This window comes from Eubalaena glacialis, chromosome 10 (genome assembly GCF_028564815.1).
Source record: "Eubalaena glacialis isolate mEubGla1 chromosome 10, mEubGla1.1.hap2.+ XY, whole genome shotgun sequence".
In the NCBI taxonomy this organism is placed as follows: Eukaryota; Metazoa; Chordata; class Mammalia; order Artiodactyla; family Balaenidae; genus Eubalaena; species Eubalaena glacialis.
In genome coordinates, this window is record NC_083725.1 from 66,347,119 (window position 1) to 66,371,162 (window position 24,044).

General features: G+C 35.1%; 1 protein-coding gene across 1 annotated transcript in view; it reads right to left on the reverse strand.

Moving 5' to 3' along the window:
- The window catches only part of ACER3 (alkaline ceramidase 3), a 187,877-nt gene that overhangs the window by 102,707 nt on the left and 61,126 nt on the right, over window positions 1-24,044 (reverse strand). Inside the window, exon 2 of the mRNA XM_061202830.1 lies at window positions 12,333-12,443. Coding sequence (XP_061058813.1) covers window positions 12,333-12,443 — 111 coding nt within the window. The remainder of the gene's footprint in view (window positions 1-12,332; window positions 12,444-24,044) is intronic.

Sequence of the window (24,044 nt, forward strand, 5' to 3'; positions counted from 1 at the left end):
TCCTAGCAAAAATGCCTGTTGTTTAAAATAAAGTATACATTCATTCATCAAACAGCCTCACGTATTTGGTTTGCACCAGGTATTGCTGAATGCCAGCAATCCAGAAGAGTAATAACTCAGCTGCTTTCAGGAAGCAAAGCTTAGTCTTGTAGAAGGGACAGACTTAAAAACCATCCTTATTCAAACTTTGCTGATTTGCCCAATATTGCCTTTTAGACCTTCTCCTTGTGCCCCAATTCAGGATCCAATGAAGATACTGCATGTAGTTGTCCGTCTCTTTTCGTCTGGAACAGTTCCTCAGCCTTCCTTTGTTTTCATGACTTTAACATTTGTAAAAAAAAAAAGGTTGGTTGTTTTATAAAATAACCCTCACAAACTGGGTTTTTCTGATTGTTTTCTCATCATTTGGTTCAGGTTATGCACTTCTGGTAATAATATTGTATAAATGATGTTGTTTTCTTTTCAGTGCATCACACCAGGAAGAATCAGTTGTTAGTTTATACTGTTATTAATCATGTTAGGATTGATTACTTGAATTAGGTGGTATCTGTCAGATTTCTGTGTTGTTACCATTTTTCCATCTGTAACTAATGAGTAATTCATCAGGAGATACTTTCAGGCTGTGTAATCATCATGTTCCCAAACACTTTCACCCAATATTTTTAGCATTCACTGATGACTCCTGAATCAATTATTACGATGATGGTTGCAAAATGATGATTTGAAAAAACCCTATCATTCTGTTTACATTTATTAGTTGGCAATTCTACTCTTTAAAAAAAAAGCTTTCCGCTTCTCACACCATTTGTTTGTTAGTATCAGTATGAGCTTGTGCATTCTTTTTTTATACCATGTGTTACATAACCCATTACAGTCATTTTCCATTTGGAAGCTCAAATTTTCACTTTGGCCAAACTGTCTTCTGTGTCATTTTGACATTATTCCCTCATTTTTTGAGCCCTTTCTTACTTTCTAGAGTGACAAGATGTTCCAGACTCATCTTGCGCTTTCCCTGCCTTATCCCAGAAATGAGGCATTTCTCCAAGAAGCCTTAGTTCCTTTTAGTGAGGAAAGATTTTTAGAAACCAAGGTGTGGGCACTAGGTGTGTCCATCGCTACTTAAGACTCATTGCTTCCAGACCCTTTCAGAGGATAGAACATGTGAAATCTTTTTTTATTTTTAATCATGCTGATACCTCAGATTTCAATGTTCTTTCAGGGTTCTTCCTTGCCTTCCTCCATCCAAATTTGTATCTCCTTCTTCTACATGAGAACCCTAGCCCCCAACAATATCAATATATTTCCTCATTTGCTTAATCCTAAAATGCAAAGATAACTTCAGAATTGCTATATTCATACCATTACTGACAATAAAAAGTAAATAAATAAATATATAGTAAATAAAGTTAGTAAAGTAAGGTTCAATATCTCACTGAATTCTCTTTCTGTTTTCAAATTGGGTATACGAGAAAACCATTTCAAAGTTAACTGGATTAATGGATTAACTTTCCTCTTATGTGGTTATGTTCTCTGTTTGATAAAGAGTACAATACACTTTAAAAATTAAGACTTTCTTTTAGAACAGTTTTAGGTTCACAGCAAAATTAGGCAGACGGTACATATATTTCTCATATAATGCCGGTCCTCCTCACACCCCCCAACTCTCTGGCTTCCCCCATTATCACCCCCCCCCACCCAAGGTGGTACATTTGTTACCACAGATGACTCTACACTGACTCATTATTAGCACCCCAAATCCATAGTTTACATTATAGTTCACTCTTGGTTTTGTACATTCTATGGGTTTGGAAAAATGTATCCACCATTACAGTATCATACACAATAGTTTCATGATCCTAAAAATCTTCTGTCCCCTGCCTATCATCTCTCTCCCCCCAACACCTAGCAACCACTGATCTTTTAACTGTCTCCACAGTTCTGTCTTTTCCAGAATGTCATATAGTTGGAATCATACAGTATGTAGCCTTTTCAGACTGGTTTCTCTCACTTAGTAATATGCATTTAAGGTTCCTCCATGTCTTTTCAGTTTGATAACATACTTCTTTTTGGCATTGAATAATATTCCATTGTCTAGAGGTACCACAGTTTCCTAATCCATCCACCTACTGAAGGACATCTTGGTTGCTTCCAAGTTTGAGCTTTACGAATAAAGCTGCTTTTGTGTAGACGTAAGTTTTCAACTCCTTCGGGTGAATACCAAGGAGAGTGATTGCTGCATAGTATGGTGAGAACACATTTAGTTTTGTAAGAAACTGCCGAACTGTCTTCCAAAGTGGCTGTACCATTTTACATTCCCACCAGCAATGAGTAAGAGTTCCTGTTGCTCCACATCCTGGTCAGCATTTGGTGTTGTCAGTGTTCTGAATTTTGGCCATTCTAATAGATGTGCAGTAGGATCTTATTGTGGTATTAATTTGCATTTCCCTTTTGACATATGATGTGGAACAACTTTTCATATTATTTGCCATCTGTGTATCTTCTTTGATGAGGTGTCTTTAAGGTCTTTGGTCCATTTTTTCAATCAGATTGTTTCCTTATTATTGAGTTTTACATTTACATTTTATGTACAAAAAAGTTCTGTGTGTATTTTGGATTAACAGTCCTTTATCAGATGTGTCTTTTGCAATTTGTTTTTCTTTGCATTCAATTTTAGGGTCTCTCTTCCTAATTTCCCCAACTCCTGTTCTGGTTGATCTAATTATATTCTTTGAATATGTGAAATCATAATAAGGTTGCAAAAATAAAAATACAAAAGGGTTTACTCAGAGAAGTGTCACTCCCTCCTCTAGCCTTTCCACCCACCCCCCTGTAGAAACTAATTTCATTATTTTTCTGGTTCATGCTTTCTATGTCTCTTTTTGAAAAACTAAGCAGATGTATGTATATTTGATTTCCCCTCTTTCTCCAAGAAAAAAAATTATATACCGTGTGTGTGTGTGTGTGTGTGTGTGCATGCGCGCACACGCGTACTTTTACATGCTGCATCTTTTACTTAACAATAAATCCTGGAAATCACTCCATATCAGTTCTGAGACATTCCTTATCCTTTCTGTATCTTCATAATACTCACTGTGTAGATTCACCAGTTTATTCAACCAATTTCCAACATATGGGCTTTTAGGTTGTTTACATTATTTTGTAATTAAAAATAATTCTGTGATAAATAATCTTGTGCACATTTAATTTTGAATTACAGGACATATATCTTCACAGAAAACTTTTTTAAATGTGGTTGCTGGACTTCCCTGGTGGCGCAGTGGTTAAGAATCCGCCTGCCGATGCAGGAGACATGGGTTCGAGCCCTGGTCCAGGAAGATCCCACGTGCCATAGAGCAACTAAGCCCGTGCGCCACAACTACTGAGCCTGTGCTCTAGAGCCCGCGAGCCACAACTACTGAGCCCACGTGCCACAACTACTGAAGCCCGCGTGCCTAGAGCCCGTGCTCCCAACGAGAAGCCACCACAATAAGTCCACGCACCACAACGAAGAGTAGTCTCCGCTCACCGCAACCAGAGAAAAGCCCGCATGCAGCAATGAAGACCCAATGCAGCCAAAAATAAAATAAGTTAAAAAAAATTATAAAAAAATAAAAAAAATAAATGTGGTTGCTGAGTCAAAGGGTAAATGCATATACAGTTTTGTTAGATATTGACAAATTCACCTACAAAAATTTTGCATTTTCACCAGCAATGTGTGAAGAGTACCTATTTCTCCCACAGCCTTGCCAAGAGTGTGTTGTCAAGTGTTTCACTTTTTGTCAATCTGATAAAAGAAAAATAATGTATCAGTGTAGCTGGATATCTTTTCTTATATATGCTGGCTATTCTGTAGTATCTTTTTTGGAGAATATTCTGTCTTTATTTCTATTGGATGTTTTGTCCTTTTTATCCTCAATATTTAAAAGTCATTTTTGTATCAGGGATATTAAACCTCTATCCTTAGTGTATGTCACAAATATTTTCACAATTTGGTCTTCTGCTTTGGACTTTGCATGTGGTATTTCTTGCCATGCCAAAGGTATGGTTGGCTAATTTATTTAATTAGCCAACATTTTATTACATCTGGATTTTGAATGATAGTTATAAATACTTTCCCACACACTGAACATAGAATAATTCACATGTTTTCTTCTAGTACTTACAAGATTTTAAATCTATCTATCTATTTTTGGCTGCGTTGGGTCTTCGTTGCTGCATGCTGTCTTTCTCTAGATGCGGTGAGTGGGGGCTACTCTTCATTGCAGCACGCGGGCTTCTCATTGCAGTGGCTTCTTTTGTTGCGGAGCACAGGCTCTAGGCGCGTAGGCTTCAGTAGTTGTGGCATGCGGGCTCAGTAGTTGTGGCGCACGGGATTAGTTGCTCCACGGCATGTGGGATCTTCCTGGACTAGTGCTCCAACCCGTGTCCCCTGCATTGGCAGGCGATTCTTAACCACTACGCCACTAGGGAAGTCCCACAAGATTTTAGTTTTTACATTTAGGTCTCTAATCAATTTAGAACATATTCACATGTATAATGTAAGGTATACATCTATTTTATCTTTTTCCAAATATCATTTATTAAAATATTCATCTTTGCTCCAATGCTCAGAGATGCCATCTTTACCATACACTAAACTCTAATATGGATTTGGGTCTATTTATGCTTTTTCTTTTAAATTCCACTGTATTATCTATCAAAATATCTGTACTCTACTATTTTACTGAGGCAGGTTTTGCAGTATGTTTTAATATATAGGAAGATTAGTACATCCTTCTGGCTCTTCTTTTTTAAAGATTGCTTAGATATCTTTGCATGTTTATATTTTAATATGAACTTTAGTATCAACTTGTTTAATTAAAAAATACTTACTGGGTTTTTAAATTTATTTATTTATTTATTTATGGCTGCGTTGGGTCTTCGTTGCAGTGTGCGGGCTTCTCATTGCAGTGGCTTCTCTTGTTGCGGAGCGTGGTCTCTAGGCTCACGGGCTTCAGTAGTTGTGGCTCGCAGGCTCTAGAGCGCAGGCTCAGTAGTAGTGGCGCACAGGCTTAGTTGCTCCATGGCATGTGGGATCTTCCCGGACCAGGGCTCAAACCCATGTCCCCTGCATTGGCAGGCTGACTCGTAACCACTGCGCCACCAGGGAAGCCCCCTACTTATTGGTATTTTTATTAGTATTATTTATTAGATATAACTGACATTTTTCAGTTTTCTTAAGTTATTCAAGAACAACTTTTCATTTGTTCAGGTTTACTTTCATGTCTTTCAGAAGTGTTTTAAGTTTTCTTAATATAGGTTTTACACATATCTTGTTAAACTTATTTTTTGATATTTATCCTTTTGGATGTTATTTTAAATGGGATTTTCTTCTCTATTATATATCTAATGGGAGATTGTTTGTATATATGAAGGCTATTGCTTTTTGTGATCATTTTAAACCTAATACCGAACTAAATAGTTTTATTGTTTGAATAATAATTGTTTGCTTGATAACTGATTTTCTAGGCTAGAGTTTTCAGGAATACCATGACAGCTGTAAATAGAGATAGTTTTCCTTCTTTTCCAGTCCTTAATCATTTTCTCTGGTATAAATGCATTGATTAATACTTCCAGTACTTTGTTAAATAGCAGTGGAGACAGACACACTTGCCTTGTTTTGACCTTCATAGGAATGCTTCTAGGGCTTCCACACTGAGTAAAATGCTAGCTTTAGGACTGATGTGTGTATATTATCATGTTAAGACAGGATTGGTGAATTTCTGTTTTCTTTAGTTTTTCTTTTTAAATCAGAAATGGTTGCTGAATTTTGACAAAGGCTTTCATAGCATCTATGGAGATAATCATGTGGTTTTTCTTCTTAAATCAATTAATATAGTAAATTGCATGAATGGATCTCCTAAATTTGAATTGTCTTCCATTCTGGGAACAAACTCCATTTGTCTTGGTGTTTTATTTCCCTAATGTCGGACTAGATTCTGTTTACTATTTACTACTTTTTAAAAGAAGAAAACAGAGAGTTAGATAAACTTACGTATCTTGTTTAATAATACAATTCCCAAAAAATCTTTTAAAACCAAAAGATGTTTTGTCCTTTAAGTTTGGCACAAATTCATTTGATAGCAAAACCTGACCTAATTGGACATGAGGCTATTTATAGTGATTATTTAGCCTAGTTACTGTGAATATTCACACGTTAAGCAGCAATATGGATATGTTCACCTACAGGGTGCTGTCCCAGGTTTTGGTGGGCTTAGTATACTATAGCAAACAGTCTATTAACTTTCTAGAATTCAAAAACAATATGAGTTCAGAAATACTTCTGGTCCCAAGGATTTGGATAAGGACTTGTTAATGTATATTAGTGATGTAATTGGAAAACATTATAAGAAAGAAATTGAGCTCAAGGGCTTTCTCTGAACTTCAGAGAATGAACTTTATAAGGATGACTTTCCATGAAGAGACACTGATACAAAGAGACCTGTCTAAAAATTATCCCCCAACTTTCTTCAGTTGGAAGAAGGTTACAGGAAAAAATAATTTAGAAAATATGTTCCTCCATATATTCACAAGAATATTAGAAGAGGGCAGATTACTGTATGTGGAATAGTTTCTCAAATCATCGTATCTGTATAAAGATCAAAAAATAACTTTAGGTCTTTAACATGCAAAGGAAATCACTTAATAAGACATGGATCCTTGTTAAGAGAGAACAGAAAATCCTCAGACTCAGAGTGACAAATAGGATTCATCTAATCTTGAACAATCAGGAGTGGCTGCCTGGATTCTACCTGTCAAGGACAACAGGAAAAGTAGTTGTATTCTACTAGAGAAGAGTTATAGCACCTATACATGTTAGCACTGACATATATATTTTTTTGTTTATTTGTTTGTTTGTTTTTCTGCTCTATTTTCTTTCTTCCTTCAACACCACCTCTGAGATGTAAGGACTAAATATCCCTCCTTCTTTCACACAGTGTGCACATTCCTCCATTTCCTGTGTCCACTGGTTTTTATTTTTTAAACAAGTACTGAGATATACCACTAAATTCACTCATTGTAAGTGTACAGTTTTAGGAGTTTTAGTAAATTTAAAGAGTTGTGCTACCATCATCACAATCCAGTTCTGTGATAACTCCATCACCCCCCAAAGTTCCCTTATGCCTATTAGCAGTCAACATCCACTCTAAACCCCAAGTAACTAATTATTTGTTTTTAACTCGATAATTTTGCCTTTTCTAGAAATTTCATATGAATAGGATCATATAATCTGTGGTCCTTTGCGTGTTTTGATTCCTTTCACTTGGCATAATGTTTTTAGGGTTCATCCGTGTTGTTACATGTATCAGTAGTACTTAGAAAAAGTATCATTCCTTTTTGTTTGCTAATAATTTACTTAGTATATCTGCACTGATATTCATTCACGATATTAGTCCTTAATTTTCTTTTTTATGGTATTTTTATTAGGTTTATATAACAATGTTGTTTGCCTCATAAAAAGAATTTGGAAGTTTTCTTTCATTATCTATGCTTGAAAAAATTTATGTAGCATTGGGACTATCTGGTCTTTGAAGGTTTATTATTTCACTCTCTGTGAAACTATCTGGACCCAGTACTTTTGTGCAGGAATTCCTTAATAAGTTACTCTATTTCCTATACAGAAATTGGTCTGTTCAAAGCTTTCTATCTTTGGGGTCAATTTTGACAAACTGTATTTTCCTAGGAAATTATCCAATTCTAAATTTATTTATTTACATAGAGGTTTAAAATTTTTTTTTCTTGTTTCAGTGGATACTTCCTTTTGGCATTTCTTATTTTAATGTTTACGTTTGCTTCCTTTTTTCTAAAGTTAGCTAGTTGTCTACTTTTTCTTTAAAAAAAAGATTTTGATTCATTAATTAGAACGTTTTTCTGTTCTCTATCTTGTTACTTTCTGCTTTTATCTTTATAATTTCCTCCCTTAAACTTTCATTTGGTTTATTTTGCAGTCTTTTTCTTGCCTTGTGAGTTGGGATTTTAATTAATTTTTCACCTTTAGTTTTTATCTTTTATTATTTAATTGTTTAAGCCTATGGATTATCCTCTGATGGCTGCTTTATATAAATCCCCATAGATTTTGATATGCAGACTTTTTGTTACAACTGTATTTTAGGACTCCTATAATTTCCATTTCTATTCTCCCTTTCAACCAAGAGTTAACAGAGGATTTAAAATTTCAAAGAGGAAGAGCTATTTTATGGTTTGATTTTGTTGTTAATTTCTAGCATGGATGCACTGTGACCAGAGGATGTTGTTTTAATATTTCTACTTAACAGAACTTACTGTTTTGTTTTTATGAATGTTCTATGTGTACTTCAAAAAGAGGGTATATTCTCTATTATAAGGGTGTAAAGTTCAGCATAAAGCCGTAAGATCTATTTTATTGGTTATGCTCTTTAGGTCTTCCAGATATTACTGATATATTTTGTTCACTTCATCTGTCTTGTACTGAGTGTGGCACATTAAAATCTTCTATTATTCTTATGTTTCTATCTATTTCTCTTTTTATCTCTTGTAGTTTCTGCCATATAATAGTGGTGGTTGTGTTATTTGGTAGAGTTATTAAAAACTTGTATTTTCACTTGGAATCATGGCTTCAATATTAAAAACATCCTTCTTTGTCACACAATGCTTTTTGAAGGGAATTCTACTTTATATGATATCAGGATCACTACCCCTGCTTTCTTATTATTTCTGTTTCTAACTTTTCTGAATCACTTTTAGTTTTAGATGTGTCTTTTGTATATAGCATAAAGTTCAATCCTAATTGCTGATCAAATTCAAAAATCTTTTTCTTTTGATATTAAGTTAAGCTGATTCATTTTGATTCATATGACTGATGTTTAATCTCAACTCTGTCATATTGTTTCATTATAATAGTTACATATATTACTTTATATTTAATGTATTTCTCTAAGTGAAATGTCTTTTTTGCACTTAATTCTTTTGGTATTTAGAAAAGAGGCTTTTTTGGCCTAGGGGTTACTTTTGTACTTATGCCTTTTATAGTACCCTGAGTTCTCCCCTTTTTTTTCTTAACCTTTTACTATCTAGTTTGTTACTATTAGATCATATTCTTCAATACTCAACTTACTACATAGGCAATAGTCAATGAACTTATTCTACTTTGCCCTTTCCTTCTCCCATTTAAAAAACTGCATTCTCTCTACTTTACCAGACCATATAATGTCCATATACTATTCTTCAGTCCTTATCACATCTGTTTTAGTCTTAGATCTATAGTTAAATGTGTTAAATGTTCATCATCAGACATTTTGCCCAAGTTCGCCCAATCTTCTCTTAGTTGGATGAACATCATTCTCTAGTACAATGCAGTCAGTAGAACTTTCTGTGATGAAGGCAATGTTCTATATCTGCACTGCCCAATACGGTAGCCATAAGCCACATATGGGTACTGAGCACTTGAAACGTGGCTAGTGTGACAGAGGAACTGAAATTTGCGTTTTATTTAATTTTCATTTAAATTTAAATTACCACATGTGGCTAGCAGCTACTAAATCAGACAGAGCAGTACTCATGGATTCATCAGGAAGGAGTCATGTGTACAGTTTTCAATGAGTACTTGTATGTTTAAAACTGTCTTTCTATAACCTGGATAACTGAAAAACAATTTGGTTGGAATATAAAATCTTTGGTTTGCACTAAAAATGCAGTTCCACTGATGCCTTTCTTTTTATATTGCTGATGAGGTCTAGTGCCAGCCTAATTTTCTTGCCCTTATAAGTAGTCTGGTCTTTTTCCCTTGAGCTGTGAGGAGTTTTTTCATTTTTAAAATCCAGTAATTTTACTAGTCTCTTTCAGAGTTGACCATTCCAAGTCAGTTTTATGAGACAAAAATGGACTTTTCAATATCTAGATTTGGGTCTTCTTCCATTTCCAAAAAGTCTTCTTTCAAATTAATTTGAAAATTACAATTTTAAATATAAGATCTGTTTCATTGTTTTATTTTCCTTCTTCAGGGACTCCAATTACAGTTGTATTGAATCTTCTTTGTCTTCCATTTCAATCACTTTCTCTCTGACTCTTTTTATTTCTTTATCTCATTTTCATTCTCTTGCTTGTTTCTCTGTCTTTCTTAAATAGCCCTTATTAAATACTCAATACATTGTAATTCAGGCTTAATTTCTTTCCTAAGTTTAATCAATTCTAATTTTATTTCTTTTGGGGGGGTGAGGAAGCTATTTCTGTTATTACTTTTTATTTTTTTAATTAATTTTTATTGGTGTTATTAGTTTTTAAATATTTATTCATTTATTGGTTTGAGGCTAATTCAGTTAGGAGTATTGTGCTGCAGTTTCTTTCTGCTTTATAATTAGTTGTGGGGAAAGAACATCCATGAGCCAAAAGGTATTGATTCTCATTTTCTGTTTTTTTATTACAGTAGCTTTGCATGGATGTAGACTGATTTTGCGGGGGGTCCAATTTGTGGAAAGAGTAAAGGTTTGGGGTGGCTTAAAAGATTTTAAGTTCAAGCCTGCCCCCTTCTGAATAATAAAGGTTAGTGTCCTTTTTCATATACATTTATTTGTTCTGGTGGCGGGGCGGGGTGCAGGGAGAAGGGTCTAATGTATTTTATAGTTGTTTTGTTTCAGTAGGATCTTAATTCCTCACTCTAACTTCCTTCTTTCTCTACACTTACACATCTCCAATGGCTATCTTCCTCTTTCTAGTTATTTCTTTCCCAGAAGTAATACCTTTCCCAAACTGCCACTTTAGGTCTTGTACATTTTCAAGTCCTTTACTATGTACTTTAAAGTACTGTGTACTTTATCAAGTACTATGATTTACCCGGTCTCATAATGTTTTCAGAAATTTTGCATTTATCATGAAGCTTTCTCTTTCTATTGGTGTTTTCTCAGATTAAGCCCTCAACTCTTCTCTCCTCTTTTCCATATAGTTTTTCAAACCTCCCCAAGTCTAAAACATTAAAGACAGTTCTGCTAGAATGTGGTGTTTATTTCTTGTTTAAAAATGATTTGACGTTCATGGTATTATTTTTCTCTTAGTAAGGCTGAAAGTGTGGGCTAAGTGTGGTTTTATTTACTTTCCTTCTTAATCTGTATGGTTTTCTAGAAGGATGAGTGGACAAATTCTAACTCAGGAGGGCAGTATTATCCTAGGGCAACCTTGAAGTCCCTCAAATCTTTTTATTCTTATTGTTATTACTGATTGTGATTTGCTGGTATTTTATAAACATTCTTAAAACATCCCAGGAATTAAAGCAAAGGGCTAAGTTTGTGGACAAGTCTTCCTTTTGAAGATGAATGAAGTAACTTTCTCAAAACACCACACATATGAGAAACAGATTCAGAAATTAAACTCTCTCATATGCAATGACTAATATAATTATATAAAATCTGATATGATATACTATAGCTTACAGTTTTGTGGTAATTAGAGGTCCTTTCTGCCCATGTGTAAATAATATCTACCTTGAACTAAAACAAAAGAAATTGTGTTTAATTTAGAAAGTTACATAAAAGAAGCAAACTAGAATCTACTTTCTTTGCTATTTTTGTCTTTATGATGATAATGCAAGGACATGTAAGAGTGATTTTCCCATCTTAGGCTCTGGTAAAGTTCACTCATCCCTCCATGTAACATATATTGAGGACCACTAACTTGCCAGGCAATAGGGATACAAAGATAACTAAGACACAGTCCCTGTCTCACAGACAAGTAGAGGAACAGGAGTAAGTTGCAGAAGATCAGATACAGTAGAATATCCTTTACAAAAAGTTTTAAAATATGTGAATGATATTTTTCATATTTTTAAGGATATATACATATATAGTATAAACACAAAAACATGTGAGAAAATGATAAATTCAGTATAGAGGTTAACTCTAGCAGGGTGAGCTGGGAGGAAGATGGGAATAAAATCAAGCAGGAGTAGAAAGGGAGCTTCAACTTTATCTATAGCAGTTTATTTCTTTAAAAAAGAAAAAGTAAAAACTGAAACAAATATTGCAAAGTGTTAAGATCTGACAAAGAAGGATGGTGAGATACATGGATATATTTGTTATATTATCCCTGTTCTTTTCTGGATGCTTGAAATATCTTGGTTTTTTTTTAAATTTATTCAAAATACAGTTCAAATACTGGCAAGATTTGTGGAGTTTTAATTCAGAAGTTTCAGAATGTGCTCAAGTTGTATAATAAACAACACAAAATTGAGAAACAATTTTAGGAAAGAATGAGAAAAACAGTCTGTCTGAATATGGTACATCATCTCTTTTCACATCATTTTTTAGATGAAGTGTTATACATACCTGTGAGTGCTAAATAGGAAGCAATGTACCGCTTTTCCAGTCCACCTCTAATGCTCTGAATTGCACCAAAAATTGGAGGTATAATCATAATCAGGTTACTCACTGTATTCCCTATAGAAAAAAAAAACACACAAGAAGATAATGAGATTAATCAATAGTACTTTCAATAAAGATATACACAGTTAGCCCTTAGCAAAAATTAAGTAGGTGACTTCTTAGAAAGATGATGGAAAGATATTTACAAGGTGCTAAAGGAAAATAGTTCTCTACTCAACAAAAATTTCTTACAAAAATCAAAGTAAAATACAGATACCTTCAGACAAATGAAACTAAGAATTTCCAACCAGAACATCCACTAAAGGAACTTCTAAATTCTCAAGGTAAAAAGCAAAAGTATCTCAGAAAGAACCTCAAAGATAAGCAAAAAGTGAGTTGGAAAAAGCAGCTTACACCAATGCTACTGAAAGGGTGGTCCATGGATAACAGTATGACAAGATAAAATACAGAACTGAGTTAATTTGTCTCTTGAAATGAATGACAACAAATCAGAGCTTGCATTTTGCATCTCTTCTTAAACTTTAATTTTTGTGGCAATGTTTTTAGTTCCTAGTTTCTGTTTCTAGTGAACACAAAAGGCAACGGATCTTGATGTGATTTTTGATCCTCTCTTTACAAAAACAAAGCTGAAATATGAATAGCAAAGAAACAATAGAAACCGTAATAGCAGAAATAAATAGTAAAATGAGGGAAAAGATGGCTAAACTATTTTGTATATTGATTCTGGGTAGTATTTTATACATTTATTCTGGGAATATAGTGGCGCAATACATTCAAAATTCCAAATTTGTGATTTTCAACATAGGAGCTGATATCAGGACAAATATCAATTAATGGACATATATAAAACACTCTACCCTACAACAACAGTACATACATTCTTCTCAAGTGCACATGAACATTTTCCAGGATAGAGTGTATGTTAGGCCATAAATTAAGTCTCAATAGACTTAAAAAGGCAGATACAAAGTATCATATAAAATATCTCCTCCAATCACAAAAGAATGACGTTAGAAAAAAATAACAGAAGGAAAACTGGAAAATTCACAAACCTGTGGAAATTAAACAAAATATTATTAAACAACCAATGTGTCAAAGAAGAAATCACCAACCAAATTAGAAAATACATGAGATGAATTAAAATTAATACACACATACCAAAATTAATGGGATGTAGTAAAAGCAGTTCTGAGTGGGAAATTTACAGCTATAAGTGCTTACATTTAAGATCTTCCAGCTGAAATGAAAGAATGTTACTTAGTAACATGAAAATATATGAAAATGTATAACACACTGGTAAAGCTAAGCATAATCAAATTCAGAATACTGTAATACTGTAATATGATGGTATATTAATCACTTAAGTCTAGTACAATGAAGAAAGGACAAAAGTATTAAAAATAACTACAGCTACAATAATTTGTTAATAAATACAAAATAAAAAGCAGGTAAATTGTGATATCAAAATCCTAAAAGGGTGTAGTAAAAGGATAGAGTTTTAGTATGCAAGGTTGCTATCAGTGTGAAAAAGACAGTTATATCTATAAGTTGTTTTATGTAAGCCTCATGGTAACCACAAAGCAAAAACCTACATTAGACACAACAAAAGACTGTTGTTGGAGGGAATCAAAAAGGAGGGAATTGAAGTATGCCACTACAGAAAATCATTAATTCACAAAGGAAAGCAGCAAGAAAGGAATACAGGAACTACAAAACAGCCAGAAAACAATTAATAAAACGAAACTAGTAAGTCCTTATCTATCACTAATTGCTCTAAATGTAAAGGGGTTAAATTCTCCAATTAAAAGGCATACAGGGACTTCCCTGGTGGCGCAGTGGTTAAGAGTCCTCCTGCCAATGCAGGGGACAGGGGTTCGAGCCCTGGTCCAGGAAGATCCCACATGCCATGGAGCAACTAAGCCTGTGTGCCACAACTACTGAGCCCGTGTGCCTAGAGCCCGTGCTCCGCAATGGGAGAGGCCACTGCAATGAGAGGCCTGCCCACCACAGTGAAGAGTGGCCCCTGCTCGCTGCAACTGGAGAAAGCCCGCGCACAGCAGCAAAGACCCAACGCAGCCAAAAATAAAACAAATAAATAAATTAAAAAAAAAAAAAAAGGCATACAGTGACTGGAAGGATAAAAAAACAAGACCCAACTACATGCTGGCTACAAGAGATTTACTTCAGCTTTAAAGACATACATTGGCTCAAAGTGAAATGATTAAAAAAGATATTCTATGGAAGTAAAAACCAAAAGAGAGCAAAGGTAGCTATAGTTATATCAGACAAAATAGACTCTAAGCCAAAAACTGTAACAAGACAAAGAAGATCATTATGTAATAATAAAGGGTTAATTCATCAAAAGGATATATCAGTTGTAAATATATATGTACCTAAATCAGAGCATCTAAATATATTAAGCAAATATCAACAGATCTGAAGGAAGAAATAGACCACAATACAACAATAGTAGGGGAATTCAATACCCCACTTTCAACAATGGATAGAATCATCCAGACAGAAAATCAACACAGAAAAGTTGGATTTCAACTACACTTGAAACCAAATGGATCTAACAGACATATACAAAACATTCCATCCAAGAGGCAGCAGAGTACACATTTTCCTCAAGCACACACAGAACATTCTCCAGGACAGATGATATAATAGGTCACAAAACAAGTGTTAGAAAATTTAAGAAAACTGAAATCATATGAAGTATCTTTTCTAACTACAATGGCATAAAACCAAAAATCAACAATAGGAGGAAAACTAGAAATTCACAAGTATGTCGAAGTTAAACAACACACTCCTGAACAACAAATGGGGCAAAGAAGAAATCAAAAGGTAAATAAAAAATATCTTGAAACAAATGAAAATGGAAACACAACATACCAAAATTTATGGGATGCAGCTAAAGTAGTTCTAAGAGGAAAGTTTATAGTAATAAATGTCTATATTAAGAAAAAAGATCGCAAATAAACAACCTGACGTTATACCTCAAAGAACCAGAAAAAGAACAAACTAAGCCCAAAGTCAAGAGAAGGAAAGAAATAAAGATCAGAGTGGAAATAAAGAAACTAAGAGCTGGTTTTTTGAAACAATAAACAAAATTGACAAACTTTTAGCTAGACTAACTCAAAAAAAGAAGACTCAGATAAATAAAATCAGAAAAGAAAGAAGATATTAAAACTAATACCACAGAAACACTCACTGGGGAAAGGTTAGTCTCTTCAATAAATAGTGTTGGGAAAACTAGATAACCACACACAGAAGAATGAGACTGAACCTCTATCTTACAAAATGAACTCAAACTGGATTAAAGATTTAAGCACACATGAAAAACATGCTCAACAACACTAATCACCAGGGAAATGCAAATCAAAACCACAGTGAGATATCATCTCACACTTGATCGCTAATTAGTAGAGAAATGCAAGTCAAAACTACAGCGAGGTACCATCTCACACTGGTCAGAATGGCCATCATTGAAAAGTCTACAAATAACAAATGCTGGAGAGGGTGTGGAGAAAAGGGAACCCTCCTACACTGTTGGTGGGAATGTAAACTGGTGCAGCCACTATGGAAAACAGTATGGAGGTGCCTCAAAAAACTAGAGTTGCCATATGATCCAGCAATCCTACTGCTGGGCATATACCCGGACAAAGCTATAATTCAAAAAGATACATGCACCCTTATATTCATAGCAGAACTATTCACAATAGCCAAGACATGGAAATAGCCTAAGTGTCCATTGACAGATGAATGGATAAAGAAGATATGGTACACATATACAATGGAATACTACTCAGCCAGAAAAAAGAACGAAATAATGCCATTTGCAGGAAAATTAATGGACCTAGAGATTACCATACTAAGAGAAGTCAGAAAGAGAACGACAAATACCATATGATATCACTTATATGTGGAATCTAAAATATGACAAAAATGAACTTATCTACCAAAACAGAAACAGACTCACAGACATAGAAAACAGACTTGTGGTTGCCAAGGGGTAGGTGTGGTGGGGGAGGGAGGGATTGGGAGTTTGGGATTAGCAGATACAAATTATTACATAGAGAATGAATAAACAACAAGGTCCCCCTATGTAGCACAGGGAACTATATTCAATATCCTGTGATAAACCATAATGGAAAAGAACATGAAAAGGAATATATATATATATATATATATACACATATATATATATATATGTATAACTCAGTCACTTTGCTATAAGCAGAAATTAACATAATACTGTAAATCAACTATACTTTAATAAAATAATTTTTTTTAAAAAGACAGATAAGTTTTGGCAAGAATGTGGAGAAAAGGGTTGTAAAACGTGTGTTGGTGGGATGTAAAACGGTATAGCCACTACATAAAACAGTATGGAGGTTCCTCAAAAAAATAAAAATAGAACTACCGTATGATTCAGCAATCCCACTTCTTGGTATATATCCAAAGGAAATGAAACAGGACCTCAAAGAGACACCTGCACTCCCATGTTCACTGCAGCATTATTCACAATGGCCAAGATATGGAAATAACCTAAATGTCCATCAACAGATGAATGGATAAAGAAGGTGTGGTATATATATACAACAGAATATTATTTCAGCCATGAGAAAGAAGGAAATCTTGCTGTTTGCAACAACTTGGATGAAACTTGAGGAAATTATGCTAAGTGAAATATGCCAGAGAAAGACAAATACTATATGATATCACATATACGTGGAATCTAAAAAAACCAAACCCAGAGAAACAGAGAATAGAGTGGCAGTTACCAGGGGCTGAGGGTGGGGGAAATGGGGGAGATGTTTTCAAAGGATACAAACTTCCAGTTACATGACTAACAAGTTTGGGGATCTAATGAATAGCATGGTGACTACAGCTAATAATACTGTATTATATACTTAAAAGTTGCTGAGAGAGAAGATCTTAAATGTTCTTAACACAAAAAAGAAATGGAAATTATGTGACGGGATGGAGGTGTTAGCTAATGCTATGGAAGTAATCATTTTATGAATATGTGTATCAAATCAACAGCTTGTACATCTTAAATTTATATAACGCTATATTTCAATTATACCTCAGTAAAGCTAGAACAAAATCCGAAAGGATCAAACTATTTTCAAGTAACTTAACTGAATCCTAGAACAAAATGCAAGCCTATTTATGGTAATACAAAAAATATCCAGGACCCAACAAGGTAAGAAGCACAATGTCTTACATCCAATTAAAGATTAGCAGGCAGGGAATTCCCTGGCGGTCCAGTGGTTAGGACTCCATGCTTCCACTGCAGGGGGCATGGGTTCCATCCCTGGTCAGGGAACTAAGATCCCACTAGCTGCACGGCACAGCACCCCCCCCAAAAAAAGATTACCAGGCATACAAAAAGGAAGAAAACCAACCCCCAAAAATACTCAATTGAAACCAACCCAGAACTGATACAGATGTTAGAATTGGCAGACAAGGATTAAAACAGTTCATATAAGTCTAGAAAATACAAACTAACCTATACTATAGTGTCAGAAAGCAGATCAGTGGTTGTGGGTAGGGCTGGGGTGGAAGAGACAGCAGGATGGAGAAGGACTTACAAAGGGACATGAAAAAACTCGGAGGTGATGAATCTGTTCACTGTCTTGATTGTGGTGATGGTTTCACACGTGTACACATATGACAAAACTTAATTTGTACACCTTAAATAGGCATTTTCTACTGCATGTCAACTATACCCCAATATAGCTGTTTTTTTAAAAAAAAAATTTTGCCTCTGGGGATTAGAATTGGAGGGTAGAGAAGAAAGAGTTAGGGAAGGGCACTGCTTTCTGGTTTCGTTACAAGTCTTTTAGCACAGGCTGGATTTTTATCTGTTTTTAATGCATTACTTTAATAAAGTAAAAGTTAAAGAAACTTTTAGAAAGGGAATAAAATAGTTGGGGATAATTTCACAGATGTGATAAGATTTGAGCTAGACCCTGAAAGGAGAGAAAGGAACAATAAAATCTACTGAGCCTATTATTAAGGGCCAAGTAGTGGAATTCACATTTTACATATGCTAACATTTGCTTTTCATAACAATATTGTGAAATATTATCGCCCAATTAAACAAACAACGTCAGGCTACGGGATTATATAATTTTCCCAAATTCTCACAATAAGCAAATGGTGGAGCCAAGATTTTATTCCAGGTCTATCTGTCCTTACAGCCAATGTTCCTCTCCCTAAATGCACTAGCACAGTGTTTGCACAAAGAAGATCCTTATTAACATTTAAAAAATTATATCAAAGAGTATTCTATTCAAAATGTTTTAAGTAAATTCCAAATTATACAAATAACAAAGTAATTTGCCTAGGTGAAGTGTGAAAATATAAGGTGGGGAGCCAGGCAGATTGAAAGATATATATCCAAACAGCAGTTATCAATAACTTTAAGTAAACCTGTGGAAGATGTTGAATATTATGCCATTTAGGAGAGCCTTAGGATTCAAACTAATGAAAATCTTTATTGATGACTGAGATAAAGGAAATGAAACATGCCCAAAGGTCCAGATAATATTAAATTTAGCTGAGATGTCAATACTCTGGAAGTCAGAAATACATTTCTGAAGGTAGAGGATATGGGACGGTCCCACAAACTACATTAAACTCAATTAAGGATAACACAAAGTTTTACAAATTAGAATGAGGAATTGCAGACCACAAATACAGGCTACTGTGACAGACAGAATAAGGACAACTCTGAGAGAAAGATCCAAAACAGAAAGATGACAGTAGACTATTCTTGGGGGAAAAATCTCAATATACTACCTCAAAGCAATACTTAGAGGTAAAAATGGAAAGAGCTGGATAGTGACCATCCTACTACTCTCTGCTTTAATTCAGCTTCTTTTTGGAATGCTTACGTATTTGTGGAACCCTACTTTAAACAAAATAGAGATCCTAAGTACTGAGAGAGATACTAAAACAAAGAAATCATTTACTTAATAAATAAAACATGTCATATGAGGAATGGCATAACTGTCTTCAAATATCAACTTCAAAGTTTAAAGGAATGTTAAACTAAAGGTGAATGAGGCTTGCTATGGCTATAAAACATCAAAATTAAATTCAATGAAGTTACAGAGAAGCATATTTCCGCTCAATACAAGGCAAAACATTCTAAAATTAGAGCTGTCCAAAAAAAAAAAAGTAACAAGACCATGAACTTTTGGGGCAGGGACCATGTCTTACTCATATCTGTATGCTTTTGACTGGCACAACACCAAGGACAGTGCAGGCACTCAGGAAAGTCCGGCAGAATGAATAAATTCATATATGCATGCTTACTGAAACCTGAGTATAGCAGTTTCTCCTTTTATCCCCTGGTATTATTCACAAAATTATGTGTTTCTTACTTTTTTGATTTAACAATGGTTATAGTAGATGGTAGCTTGTTTATTTTAGCATAACTTCACTCTTTTTTAAAAAGTGACAAACGTTTATTGTAAAAAATTTAAACAATTCAGAAACGTGTAAAAAAATTAAATCATCAAATATCCTAACACCCAGTAATTATCATCATTAATATTTGTTAAGGGACTTCCCTGGTGGCGCAGTGGTTAAGAATCCGCCTGCCAATGCAAGGAACATGGGTTCGATCCCTGGTCCGGGAAGAGCCCACATGCCGCAGAGCAACTGAGCCCATGTGTCATAACTACTGAGCCTGCGCACCGCAACTACTGAAGCCTGTGCACCTACAGGCCGTGCTCCGCAACAAGAGAAGCCACCGCAATGAGAAGCCCGTGCATTGCAACAAAGTGTAGCCCCGGCTCGCCTCAACTAGAGAAAGCCCGTGCACAGCAACGAAGACCCAACGCACCCCCCAAAAAAATAAAAATTTGCTAAGTTTTACATATACAGAGAGAGATGAATGCATGGGAATTAAGAAAGAAAAGACAAAGTTTTAAAGGCTATTAGACATGTTCTTCTTTTATAAAAATGTTTTAACAAAAGAAAGTAAAACTGAGTATGAAACGACTGAAAGATTAGAGTCCTGATTTTTACATGGTTAATTTTTATAGCATATGCAGCATGAAGATGCCATGAAACAAAGAAATTCACACTCCTAAACTTCCTCCCACCTCCCTTCCACTATGTACTGATTTTTATTAGTCATATCTACATTTTCAAGGACTATATATTTCACATTGTCAAGGATTTACATTTAGTTCTGCAAACCACATTTTTCATCCTTGTTTTTTAAAAATAACAGATTTATCAAGATATAATTCACATATCGTAAAAATAACCCTTTTCATGTGTACAATTCAGTGGTTTATAATGTACTCACAGATTTGTGCAACCATCATCACTATCTAATTTTCGAACATTTTCATCAGCCCAAAATGAAACCCCAGACCCATTAGCAGTCACTCCCCCATCTCTTCTCCCCAAAGTCCTTGGTGACCACTAATCTAATTTCTGTCTCTGGATTTGGCTATCCTGGACACTTCATATAAATGAAATCATACAATATGTAGGCTTCTGTGTTTGTCTTTTCTCACTTAGCATAACATCTTCAAGGTTCATCCATGTTGTAGCACCCATGTGTCCAGAACTTATTCTTTTTTATTGACAGAAAGTTCACTGTATGGATATAACACATTTTGTTTATACATTCATCAGTTGGACATCTGGGTTGTTTCCAACTCTGTGGCTATTATAAATAATGCTGCTATGAACATTCATATACAAGTTTTTGTGTGGTCATGTTTTCAATTCTCTTTAGTATATACCTAGGAGTGGAATTCCTGGGTCGTATCATGATTCTATGTTCATCTTTGTTTTTAGTCTCAGGTATCTATTTAAATGGATATAGTGCCAAACTCCAGTCTTTTTCCCCATGGCTTTTCTTTCCATTTTTACTTTTTTTTTTTTAAATCAAGTTTTACTTGTTTAGATTTCATCATTCATCTTCATATAGTTTTTTCAAGGATTTATATGTGCTGTATTCCCTGACTTCCTGAGTGCATGAGAATATTGTCTTTTACCTTTATACTCAAAAGATAACTTAGCTATAAAATTTTGGGGTCTCTCTTTCTTTCAAAAGTTTGTAAGTACTGTGCTGTTGTCTTCCAGATTGAATATTACTATGAAGAAGTTAGAAGCTAGTCTGAACTTTTCCCTTGTAGATGACTTGCTTTTTTGCCTGCACTCCCAATGAATTCTTTCTTTATACTTGAATCTGTGTATTTGAGTAGCCACTGGGCATCCAGATAAGATAGAGATGCTATACCCACTCTATCTCTATATAAAGCTAAGTAAATATAGTATCGAAGACATTTTTTACTCAAGTCAGACTGACAACTTGAACCTGTAACTGCCGCTGTGATGCTACACATATAATTTACAATAACCTCAACACATGTCACATACTTAGATACAAATCTAACAAAAGATGTGCAAGACATAATACTAATATCAATAAGACTCCCAACAGGTTTTTTGGGTACAAATTGATAAACTGACTCTAAACTTTATATGAAAATTTAAAAGGCCAAGAAGAGCCAAGACGATCTTGAGCAACAACAAAACTGGAATATTTATACTACTAGATATCAAGACCTATTAGGAAGGACAGATAAACAAAACAGTAGAACAGATAACATTCCAAGAACAAACTAACATTTACAGTCACCTGATTTATGACAAACATGACCCTGCAGTGCAGTATGAAAAGGACACTCTTTTCAATAAAGGGCACTGGATCAACTGGATATTTACACGGGAAAAAAAGGAATCTGGACTCCAACCTCACACTTCTTATACAAAAATAAATTCCAGATGTACTGCAGATCTAAATGTGAAAGGTAAAACAGTATAATCTTTAGAAGAAAACATGGGAGAACATCTTCACCACCTTGGAGTGGCAAAGAATTTTTCAATAGGACACAAAAAGGATGAACCACAAAAGCAAAAAGACTAAAAATGTCAAGAAGCTAAGACAATAAAATCAAGAAAAATAAAAGGTTGTTTTTATTTTTATTTATTTATTTATTTATTGGCTGCGTTGGGTCTTCGTGGCTGCGCGTGGGCTTTCTCTAGCTGCGGTGAGCGGGGGCTACTCTTCATTGCGGTGCGCAGGCTTCTCACTGTGGTGGCTTCTCTTGTTACGGAGCACAGGCTCTAGGCATGCAGGCTTCAGTAGTTGTGGCATGTGGGCTCAATAGTTGTGGCTTGGGGGCTCTAGAGTGCAGGCTCAGTAGTTGAGGCGCACGGGCTTAGTTGCTCCGCGGCATGTGGGATCTTCCCGGACAAGGGCTTGAACCCGTGTCCCCTGCATTGGCAGGCGGATTCTTAACCACTATGACACCAGGGAAGCCCAAAATGTTGTTTTTTAAAAAGCTGATTTAAAGAAAAATAGATGCAAAATTGCTTTGTAAATAAGGAGATATATGCATACTAGCTAATTTAACTTTACTGAACAAAAAGAATGCACAAAAAATTATCATGGACTGAAAATTTTTGGTTAAAAAATGCTATCAGCCTGGGTCCAGTCAGGAGCGTTAAGCCACAGAGTAATTTGAACAGGAAAAGTTTACTATAAGGAATCATTAACTATAAGAGGGAACTGGGGTAATGAGAGATTGGTTAGTAGTAAGTAAAGAGAACTCTACAGAATATAGGAAGAGCAGATGTAAGGAACAGCCACTACTCCTAAGATGGAGACAACACTAAAAGAAGAGGTCTCAGCCAAGGCTGAGATGCAGACCCTGTGGGAGAGGGCACGACCACAGCTCAACAAATAGCAGAGAAGTTGCTGTGATGCCACCCCTGCTGACCTCAGTAAAAATCCACCCTTAGGAACTTGTCTTTAATCTGCCCTCTGGGATGCGGGGGAAAGCTTATCGATCACCTGGAGTGGGGAGCTACTGGCCACTGGGTGCTGCTGACTGCAGTAATGCATGAGCTGGCACTGGAGAAGCTGAGCAAACTTCAGGATCTGGGCATTGTATGAGACAGAGGCTGGATGAACCACTGGCACTGCAAGAGCCAGGCACTTAAGAAGCCACCAAGCCAGCACACAACAACCACGAAGGAAAACTCTTCCTCTTGCAACGTCTCTCCAGCGCCCTCTACTGACAAAGCTTAACATCCGGCCAGTTGGCAAAGGAAACAAATTTAAAGGGCCCAGGTCCATTTTCACAGAGCATGAGATAAATGATGAATTTGGAGCAGAGAGGGAATAAATTGATAACTATTACTGATAACAACTATAAAACTTGTTTTTACCAAAACATATGTTTATCATTGCTGGGCCAAACTATGCTTGATGAGGGTTCCCCAAGCACCAAAATAAGAGAGTCTTAAGATGGTAAAGTGATGGATTTTTTCTCTTCTTTTTTTCATATTTTCTACAATGTGGTTATATTGTTCTTGTAATTTAAAATTAAAATATTAATAATATAAGGGAATGATAGAAAATAAAGGCTAAATTTCTTCTATAAGAGTTTAATTGAGTTTGGGGTGCTTCCAGAAGATTCAATTAAAACAGGGTTTTTTCCAGAAATGAAAACTAGAGATTCATTCATATACCACACAGTAGTGTACTAAAACATTAAAGTAAGAAAAATCTTTTTTTTCTACACGGAATCCTGTTTTGATATGAAC